Genomic DNA, 11,285 nt, shown 5'->3' on the forward strand with positions numbered 1-11,285 from the left:
CTCTCTCTCTCTCTCTGGATGCAGCAAGCAGCGGAGTAGTAATTAATCAGTGAGGCGATATTTACAGTGGTGTAAAAAAATATCGCCTCGCTTGCTGCGTTCAGTCTGCACTAGGCATAAAGCTTCAGAAGTATCGTTTTCCTGCACGCTCATCTCTCCGCGCCATTATGCATCTGCTCATGACCATCGCTCTGAAATATTGCCGCGTATTTCCGACACGTCCTGCATACAGATTGCCCCGGGAAAGGGGCACCGATGTAGCAGGACACTCCGATTCCGAGGCAGTTTGAAGTCAGATTTCCCGTTTTCCGAAAAATTTCACTTCTCCCGCTCTAATTCGAGAAGCAACGTATCTGCATCCATTTTATATTGTCTATCTCATTATCTAGCTTCTATTTCTACTGATGATGTACAGCCATTAATTTCCTGAGCGGAAGCACTCTCCAGTCTCTCTCTTGGAAGTCCATTTTTTGTTTCCTCTCGCGAAATTATCTGCGAGTGCTGTAACTGTAACGACGGAGTAATTTCGATTAGATAGACGTCGGTGTGCCAATCGGGGAAAATCGGACACGAATCTGCCGACGACAGAACGGGGCCCCGTTACTCGCGTACCCCTTTTTCCCTAGGGATATATAATAACACGCGACACTCACGCGTGCATCATCGAGACACATTGCTGTTTTACATCTCAATCAGGGGTGTAGCCGGTAACTTTAGGGAGAACTAGAGAAAGAAACAATATTTCAGTGCGATCTCTCGCATGAACTAAATGTAACGTTGAATGAAATCCTGAAGAGGGAAGAATCCCTCTGTTCTACTCGGTTTTTACTTTATCGCTACACCCCTGTTGTTAACAATGATATGTACTGTATATATTCTACCTAGTAGATACTATATATTGCTCAGCAGCGCACTCAGACCATCGTTATACCGTTCACATACATTTCGCTCAAGCGCGACGTTTTCCGTTTTTTCTTTTCCTTTTTTTTCTTTTCGGCCAACTCCGACTTCTTCGCGCGCTTCTTTGGTTCTCTTCCGCCCTTCTTTCCGCCCCTCTTTCTTCGGCTTTTCTCGGGCTTCGCCACTGCTGTCTGCGTATACTACTTTCTCTTCCACACTGCATACTAATACTATCGTTACGATACTTACTTTCCGCCGTACCTCTTCTTCGTATCTCCCCTTCGTCCTTCTTCCGGTTTCCTCAAATTATTAACCCTCCTTCCTCCCTTCCGCCTCTTCGAGATTTTTGCTCGAGCTCCCCGGGGTTTGCTGTGCGTCGCATGATTTTTGTACACATTAAAATCGTCGTTTTGCACACATTAAAATCAGATATTTATTATAAATATCTGAGTAGTGTATTTTACATTTTTTTGGGTACTCAGTGAGACAAGTCTACTCAGAAGTGAACTGACAAATAGAACATACAATTGAAGAAAGTTGAAATAAAAGTGTACATTATAATGTAGATTATAAATATAAATTAAATAGTTAGACGAAGATTTTTCTAAGTCAGATAATTAATATGGTTACAAATTTTATATATATGTATGTATGTTGAATCAGATTGAATCTTTGCATTAACATGGAAGTAGACTTTAAGATGTCTAAGAAAATATAATTTCTTTAATTTTAATTTCAGTATTTATGAAAGGATCATTGTAAGTTTTTTTATACTCATAAAAATCGTGTCGAATGTCATTCTCGTAAATATTAGATAATTAACTGAAATTCTGATGATGAAAGGTAATAAAATAACTGACTAAATGACTTAAATTTGACGATTGAAATAATTTATTAATCAATGTTGCCACATTCAAGAATCTATGTTTAGCCATATATTAATATTTCAGTACCCAATTAACTATGCGTACGTAGGCAAAAAATTATACACCTTCGCGAAGAAAAGTCGTGCGACGCAAGCGCGGACCCCTTTACAAGAAACAGAGGAAAACAGAACAAGCGGACAACAGACGTGATCGTGATGTTTCATGACACGCGTGTCACAGCATCCGCGTAGCATTTCTCAGTCAACACGACGCGTGTAATCGTTTTTACACACATTACACGCATCTTAGCGGAGCGATTTCGCGGTTCTTCGTCTTCTCGCGATATCCTTTCATCGTCGAGATAAAGGCCGGAAACGACATGACAATAAGACGCAAAGCGAACAGCCGCGAATCCGGCATCCGCTTTTTAGCCGAACGTGTACCGTTACCAGTTAAATCGGACACCCACTATACTCGTGTTACAAGGATATCGTTTACACATATTGTATTGTTAGTCTAGAATGAGTATACTCCTACGCGCGTCTATATATAGAACTGTCTTTTAGGTAAACTTGTGTCCACTGTATAACGTAGTCAAATTCGTGGGCACTACAGGGTGTCCCAAAACTCTTCTTATTAATCCTTCAACTGATTTTAATTGATTACTTATAATTATGTCCCCCTTCTCAATTTCTTAGAATAATCTATGACAAATTAAATGATGATAAATTTAATTTTATTTGCTTTCGTTTTCAAATTAAATTAATTATGGACAGGGCTGGATCGTAAATGCTCCGAAAATAAATTTTATGTAAAGTTTATTATAAATAAATTTCAATTTGAAGATTATGGAAATGTTAATTATTGAAATTAAAGTTTCATCCGTTATTTAAATATTTTTTACGAGATAGTGAAGAAATGGCATTGTGTCACAATAACCGAAGTACAATTTGCATTCCCGAGTTATTGTGGTATTTCATCTGAAATTCTGCAAACGCTTGCGAGTTAGTGTTCGAAATTGGATGCTCTAGATTTCGCCTAATTTTCATTCAACGGACCCCGTTTTGATCAATGCGCAGTTAGACGCTGAGAACTTTCGGGACACCCTGTACAACTTAGTTGAAAGTTTCACCACCCACCAAGTGAGGAAGCAACTCACTGCACATATTCTCTAAGCACATAACAGAGCAACTCGCCCGATGCAGGAACGTCGAGCAAGGAAACTCTTCGCTTAACTGCAATTCGCGCTTTCGTTGCACTTCACTTTGTGCAGAGTTCGGGGACTCTATCGAGCGGATGTTTTCCCTCTCACGAACAATCCTTTATCCCAGCTGATGGCACTTAGGGAAGGTTGCGCTCTTCGTGTCTTTTGTACCGAGAAGAAAGATTGATGTTCTGTAAAATATTATAGAAGAAGGAATATTTTGTTTCAAATTCCTCGGGAGTCGTACGTTTTTCTTTTATAACAATAAGAAACTCCTACATGCTTTTTCGCATTTTATGAAATATCCTTGAATCATATGATTCAATAGATACCGATTCTGTATATTTCTACACTTTCTACGATTATGAAATTTCTCAAGCATCTTGTAACGTAAAATGAAATATATGATCGGTTCTATCCATTCTCTTTTAATTGTTCACACACATATGTATATTTGTTTTTTGATACATTATCTGATCTTTTAAACGAATGACTCCCCATTAGTTCATTGATCGAAGATAATAGATTCTATTAATATATCGTCGACCTCCGCTCGATTGATCTCCCGTTTAGAATACGAAATTGAACGCAATCGCTTGTATGACGAAGGAAAGAGGCACCTCTTGCAATAAACGCATGAAATTTTTTGCTCTTGCAATAAACGCATGAAACCATGAAATCCCGAGAATAATCGGAAATACTTGATAAATTTTCATCTAGAGATGCGAAATTTTCACTTCTCGTTAAATTTTATAATACGTTGCTGAGGAAATGAGACGAGGAGCAAGTAGAAATTCGGGAGATTACAAAAAGGGTGCTCCCTTCCTTCGAGCGAGGGTTCTAAGCGAACCCGCTTATCTCTCGAGAAGATTAAATTAGATAGCGAAAGAGGATTGGGCAATGTACCCGCGCTTTCGTTTGCCCCTTTAGCCGATAATCGCTTGATCACATTAGGTTGTTTATGTTCGTGATGAAGATTCCCATAAGTTTATGAGCTAGCTTGAAGCTGTATACTTTAACTCTTGGCGGTGCCTTTTTTATTCCGTAATCATCTTTACTTTAAAATAAATATATTTATATATTTATTCATGTATTTATTTTAATGGAAAGATATAAATCAAATCCTAGAAATTAACATTGGAAATAGAAATTAATCGAAACAAAATCTATAAAAAAATGAATACATTAATCTAATAAAAGATCCGTGATAAAAAAAATTGAGACAAATACAGAACTTTGAAAGATCAAAATTTAAGTAAAGTGAGGTTAAAATCGAAACCTGCACTGCGAAGGGTTAAAGCTACCTTTTTCTTATTTTACAGAAGCTTGATTATATCACGTAGAATACTTTGTTGCCAATAGAGGAGTGTCTGCAGACACTCTCCAAGTCAGATTTAGTTCGCGCTTTCGTAGAACGTTCGCTATGGCTTCTAATTAGAAGTAACGATCTTTCTCGCGTGATTGCCCTTTCCCCTTCGTGTCTTCACGAGCGAGAATCATCTTATCGCCAACTAACGTTACATTCCTGTGAAAAAAACAGAACAGCTGGACCGAATTGAGGAGGGCATGGACCAGATTAACGCCGACATGAGAGAGGCCGAGAAGAATCTCACTGGAATGGAGAAGTGCTGCGGCCTTTGCGTTCTTCCCTGTAACAAGTACGACTATTTTACCGTATCTTACCTCTCTCCTTTTTGCACTATTGCTCTTCTTCCTTAAAAAAAAAAAAATCGAAAAAAATTCTCTGCATATTTAACAATCTCTGAAGTCTATCTGTATTAATAAGTTGCTCGGTTAGACTTTACGAGCGCCGAGAGATAAATTTAACATCTCCATATTTAAGAGATTATTTTAGAAATTAAATAATTGAAGACATGTTGACTAATTAAGGAGAATATTAAGAAATTACTTTAATTTAATTTTTACGGAAAATTTACACTGCGATGGACTGTATAAAAATTGTACAATATTTGAATTGAATTTTCACGATGATTCTAACTGAAATTGATATGTCGAAAAGGAGCCATTTGATACAATTTTTTCAAAATGAATAACTCGTTTATCAGCAATTTAGAGACAATTTAAAGTGTAAATTATAAAGTAGCGCGGAAATCTACAAAATTAGCGAAATTACTTTTATTGAACGTGACTTGCCAAGACCGGCTTTCAAATGGATGTTTGCTGTTGCCTTCTGAATGTTAGTCATTTCTTCCTCTGAAACCGACTTAAGCGAGTCGCTCGCGTGACAATTTTACGCTTACAGAGGTGCCAGCTTCAAGGAGGACGAGGGTACGTGGAAGGGCAACGACGACGGTAAAGTTGTGAACAACCAGCCGCAACGGGTGATGGATGACCGCAACGGTATCGGGCCGCAAAGCGGCTACATCGCCAAGATCACAAATGACGCGCGCGAAACGGAGATGGAGGACAACATGGGCCAGGTGAACACGATGATCGGCAACCTGAGGAACATGGCGATCGACATGGGCAGCGAGCTCGAGAATCAGAATCGGCAGATCGACAGGATCAACCGCAAGGTGAGTTGGCAGCGAGTAATGGCGAGTGAATGCGCACCACCGGCGTCCAAACGCTGCACCGCAGTCGTCGCGCGACTTGGCATGGCTCTAAAGAAACCCCTCGGACGGCAATCCGCGTTCGTCTTACTCGTCGACATACATATCGCGAGCATTGACGCGAGAAAACGGGGCATCTTGGACAAATCTTGGACTTGGAGCAAGAATAGAGCGTCTAAAGCTTGGAATTTCTACGTTTGTCTGCTGCACCCTTCTTCTAAGTTCTCACACGGGAAAAATGCTTTTGCTGAAGTATCTAAAAATTTAGCTAAATATGTAAACGTGAAAGTAATTTTGTTGGACAAAGTAATTATGTGAAACGCTCAAACTGCTAGAATATCGAAACCTTTTGTAGCACTGCTCATCTTGTTTGAGTTTTCTACATAATTATTTTGATAGATCTACAAAATTATTTTCAGATCTGTACCTGAATTTTTAGATACTCCAGGAAATTTTATTTTATTTTATTTTTTTTTGTATAATTAATGAAGATTAGCAGATTGTTTCATATATAAAAGATTCTTGAAAGATTCGTAGTTAAGATTGAAAAATGGACGATAGATTTTCTTGATTAACTACGGCTATTGTCGTTTGATACAGAAGGCTTAATGTATCTTTTTAATTTACGAACCAATTTTATTTTTAGATTAATGATGTTCTCTTTATATTTAAGACGCTTTATATCACCAAGGTTGTAGGGCTATCATTAAGATTGTAGGTTGGTAAACTTTAAAATACCAAATGATAACCTTCGAGACGTAATCCAGTATGTCGATGAGATTGCTGAAGTCCAATGCACACTGCAAACAGTGTTATTAGCAAACTAATCGAACAAATCGCGAACTATTTTGAGAAATTTTAATTAAAAGAATTTGAAAAATTGAGAAAAATTGAAAATCCGAAAGTTTTAAATACAAATCTAAAAGTTTGAAAACTAGCACTTAGAATTCATGAATTTTATTCTTCAAAAATATATACATTCTACATTTTCAATTAACCTCTCTAAATTTTTTAACTGAACTGAATTCTTCAAATTAATTTAAAATGTGAATCGCTTATTAATTAGATTGAATCTTTAGTTAAATCGTGGACGTTGAATTTTTCGTAGAAAAACATTAATTCACGATTTAATATTTAATTTGTATTTGTTTGAATTAGTAATGTACGTTTATAATGGACGGGCACAAAAGATAAATTTAATTAAATGCAATTAATGTCATGGTCTGAAAGATGATCGGTGCAATTTCACTATTTGCGTGTGTATTAGACTACTGTAGGATGAGCTGACACGTGTCTCAATATAGATATGCGCGAATTTATATGTTACAATGCACAGGCTCAGAGCGATGCACATCACGTTCGTCGTCGCTTTCGCTTTCTTGTATGTCTTTCCTTCCTTCCTTCCTTCCTTCCTTCATCCTATTCTCTCTATTTTTATATTTCCCCATTTTTATAATCCCAATCCGGGCAGGTGTCCCGGCGACGTCTATCGTCGGCTTTCTCCGTCTTTTCCTTTAAAGACAAGAATGTCTAAAAAGCAACGTAATATGCCCCATGTCTAAGCCTTACGATTTTCTCAACGCAATTTTCGATAGCGCAATCTTAATCTTATAAACAACACATAAATGTTTTAAATGTATGAGTAACGAATAATCAATTTAAAAGAAAACGTAAATTTGAAAGCTAGATTTGTTCTTTAAATAAGAGATTTTATTATTCGCAAAGTAATTTTATTATTAACCCTCCACAATATAAATTTGGGCTCTTCTGGTTAATAATAGGAATTTTCGAGAAACAGAGCAAATTTTTTATTGTACTGGATTAAAAATCTGAAAAAATTCTGTTATATAAATTAGTTGATCAAGCAATTGAGAGCAAAAAAGACGTAATTATTAGAGCGTTACAGTTAACAAATATATTTTTTAGAGACCTTATACATATGATTTGACAAAATCGGACGTGGGAATTGAAGAGGCTCTCTCGGCTGCTCTCTTGGACCTAATTATTGTGAACTACTTTTAAATTTACTATTTGGACATCGCTGAGGATGGCTCGAACTGAGCCGAAACGTCCGATTTTGTCAAATCATCATACATATGTAAGGTCTCTAAGAAATATATAATATTTATTAACTGTAACGCTCTAATAATTGCGTCTTTTTGCTTTCAATTACCTGTCAATTAATTTATATTTCTTTGTTATCTCGAGAGCTTAAGGTATTTTATTTTACGCATACATTGTCAAAGCTTTAACAACGAGCTTTTAACATCATAGAAGTAGGATCGTATTTTACTTATTTCTTACAGATTTATATTTAATTATCAAAAATTTGCAATCTAAATATCGATGGTACCTTCAAAGATCCGATAAAGAGTTAATTATATCGAGTTTTATGTAGGAGGTACAGAGATCAAGTAATGAATTTTTGCTCTTTTGGATTAAAATTCGAACGCGATCGAAATTGCGATTTGTGAAATTTCAAGATTGATTCTAGAGCTCCGTGAAATTCCAATAAACTCGAAATTGCATGCTCACGCACGTGCGTCGCACAATATTAGTCGCCACGATATCCGCCTCCACGTCTTAAATATCGCGCCCTTATTCCACGGCTCCTCGCTGAAATTCTCTGGGCGCTCTCCGCCCTACTCGTCGATCATCCCTTCAGCACAGCCTGCCTTCGGTGTTCTTGTACGTAATTACTGCACCATCCACGTTTCAGATTTATCTGTCCTTCTCTTTTTATTCTTTCTCTTTCTATCTCTTTTTCACGAAAATCTTTATCATGGGACTATGATATTTTTCATAGGTTTTCAACACGTTGTAAAATATATATATCACTAACAAATCAAAATAAAAAGTTTTTTATTTCGTCAGTCTTTTATTTGTTCAAAACATTGGCACAATTAAATCTCTTTAATTATTTAATTAGATTATTTTTGAAATAAAAATGATTTATATTATAAAATGTTTACGTTAGAGAAATGAACTAGTTTGTGCAAATAAATAAACAAAATATAAGACATAAATAAGTATAAATAAGACAATTTTTTTAATATTCTTTTTTTCTTAAATAAGAATAGTTGAGAGAATTTGTGACCAGTTATGTCTAAATTTTTAATATCATAGTCCCTTTTAGTAGATTCTAGACAAAAGCAGACAGAATTATCTGACAGTAAAAAGGTTCTCGAACGAACAATACGTATTTATAACTTACGGTGACTATATTCAATAATTATCTGTCATTACTTACTATTGACGCTGCTATTGAACTTGCGATCGATCTTGTCATAGGACTCATATTTACCGCGTATAATATCTTGCAACGTTTAACATTAACCCGAATTAAACGCGCTTATCAATAATCGATATTCGGATATATCAACATTTTCCCTTCAACCTTCGCTATTTATTCAGACTAAATTTATCATCGAGCTATTTCTTTCGCTTTCTTCTACTTATTCCTTTTTCTTCTTCTAGCAGCTCTGCGCTATCTTTTCTTTCATTCTAAGATTAACATTTCTCTCTTTCTATTAACATTCTTTCTTCAATCACATTGTGGACGACAAGTATTGATCGTTTGAGGATCTTTGACCCTTTAAAGGCCATACGTTTTAAAGTATAAATGTAAAAAATTCTGAAAATTTATTAATTTTTTATCTCTTACTTGTAATCCACATAATTCACACGTTAATTTCGAAGCCTCATCTGAAGAGGGATATGGTCTTTAACGGGATATCATAGTGGTGCACAATCTCGAACAGTCCGCGATTAATTAATTCAGAAGATTCATAGACAAGTCAGAGACGGCAAACAAGCGAGAGAGATCCAACCGAGTATTAACTTTTCACGATTGGCATCGGAATTCGATTGATTCGTTTTAAATATAATTCATACAACCTGTATACGATGTATATAACATTAGTTATCGATCGTATCGCTACATAGCGACCAGCTGACGATTTTTCGCAAGCGACAAGCACGGCAAAGTTTGTTACGGTCCAGTCGAGCAGGGTATAGACACGGGGGGTTTGAGAAACCACGAAACTAACGTCACGAGAGATTGTGCACCACTCGCCGGTGAACTTAAGCCGCACAATCACACGCCCACACACATACACACACACACACACACACACACACGTCTGTGACCGAAACCCAAACTGATAATCCGCAGGGCGAGTCGAATGAAACGAGGATAGCCGTGGCGAACCAGCGTGCGCACGCCCTGCTCAAGTAAAATGCGTCTTCTCTCTGTCTCCACGTGTCCGCCTCCTCCGAGCCCCAAGTTGCATATCACCGAGACGTCGTCTCGAGCCAGAAAAAAGAAAGAAAAAAAAGAAAAGAAATGGAGATTATACGCGTGTACTCGTGTGTATTATACATGATAGAGAGGCCTGACACACACGATCTCGGGGCTGGGATTATTCGGGCGTGAGTAAAGTCGTAACCACACCAAATTGCCGATTGTGGTATGGCATGATATAGTTTATTTACTGATTCCTCTGAAGGCCATGGTACACGTAGGACTTAAGGCAGTAAGACGTAAGGGAATCAACATGTTGAATTGGCTACTGCTTTACGTTATGACCTTACGGACTCTACCGTGTTTGATCAATTCGCTTACTACTTACGTTTTACTGTTCAAGTCCTTTTTTCGTGTGCCATTGGCCCTTAGGGTTACGAAAAAAAAGACACAAGCTCTGAAAAAAAAATCCCACAATACAGTTAAAAAATAAAAAAAGTATACATGACTTAGATTGGGATTGCGACTGACGATTACTTTTCAATCAGTCAGAGCAAAGCAGTCACCGATTGCTTTGCTTTGATTGGTTGAAAAGTAATCGTCAGTCACAATTACAATTCAATCGGCAATCGGTAGTGCAATTACGGTGGATGTCAAGTGCTAAATTACAAAATCCACGCGCTTAGGTATCAGTTACCGGAGTCACTTGAGTGTTGATTTGTCAAATAGGTTAACGCATAGTGACATTGTACAGGGTGTCCCATTCATCAGCGGTCGATTTGAATTTCGCGCTATTTTTAAAACGATGCCGAATCTGAGATCGTGATACGCCTGAATAATTTGCACGCGTTCTTTCACCGTGTACTTTTCCATGATTAATTTCCCATCTGTCTAGATGACATATGTGAAGTTTGAGGTTAACCGGGTTTGACGTTTTAAAAATAGCGCGAAATTCAAATCGACCGGTGACGAATGGGACACCCTGTATACGCGAGCGAATATTAAACGATTACCGGGAGTTGTACCGCCGAATCTGAATGTAATACTTAATTTATTGGAATTTAGTCGGGGGTGCGATAATATTGCAATTGGCTCATACTTAACCGCTGAAACGTTGGAATATCGAATTATTCGAATACTCCCAGCTCTGCGAACGAGTCTCCCGTCTGTCCCCCGTTCTCCCTTTGCTGTTTTCTCGCCCGGGCACCAATCCGATTCCGCTAGCAACCTGTGCAACAACGGAAAACTACCACCATTAAATAACTCTCTACCACTTCTACCACTACTTCTATCACCACTACCAAGCTTTCCGTCGGTATACGACGATATACAATGAACAACCGCTCGATAGTCGCGGTACACGAAAGAGCTTCTTGGTAAAGAATGGCCGATCTAGTATTTGCACAGCCGGATTGCGCGAGGAATATAATCTTGCCCAGTTGCTCTCGCGCAAAAAATCTTTGTTGTCTTCTTTCACGAATAAAAAGCTACGAGTGTCT

The 11,285-nt window shown here is 37.5% G+C and overlaps 1 protein-coding gene across 4 annotated transcripts in view; it reads left to right on the plus strand.

Moving 5' to 3' along the window:
- Positions 1 to 11,285, plus strand: part of LOC108748945 (synaptosomal-associated protein 25) — a 50,637-nt gene that overhangs the window by 34,725 nt on the left and 4,627 nt on the right. For all 4 annotated transcript variants that reach the window (XM_018487384.1, XM_018487386.1, XM_018487383.1 and 1 more), the window contains exons 5-6: positions 4,511 to 4,628; positions 5,234 to 5,507. In XM_018487384.1, the coding sequence (XP_018342886.1) occupies positions 4,511 to 4,628; positions 5,234 to 5,507 (392 nt within the window). The remainder of the gene's footprint in view (positions 1 to 4,510; positions 4,629 to 5,233; positions 5,508 to 11,285) is intronic.

Source organism: Trachymyrmex septentrionalis, unplaced genomic scaffold, assembly GCF_001594115.1.
Source record: "Trachymyrmex septentrionalis isolate Tsep2-gDNA-1 unplaced genomic scaffold, Tsep1.0 scaffold25, whole genome shotgun sequence".
Lineage (NCBI taxonomy): Eukaryota > Metazoa > Arthropoda > Insecta > Hymenoptera > Formicidae > Trachymyrmex > Trachymyrmex septentrionalis.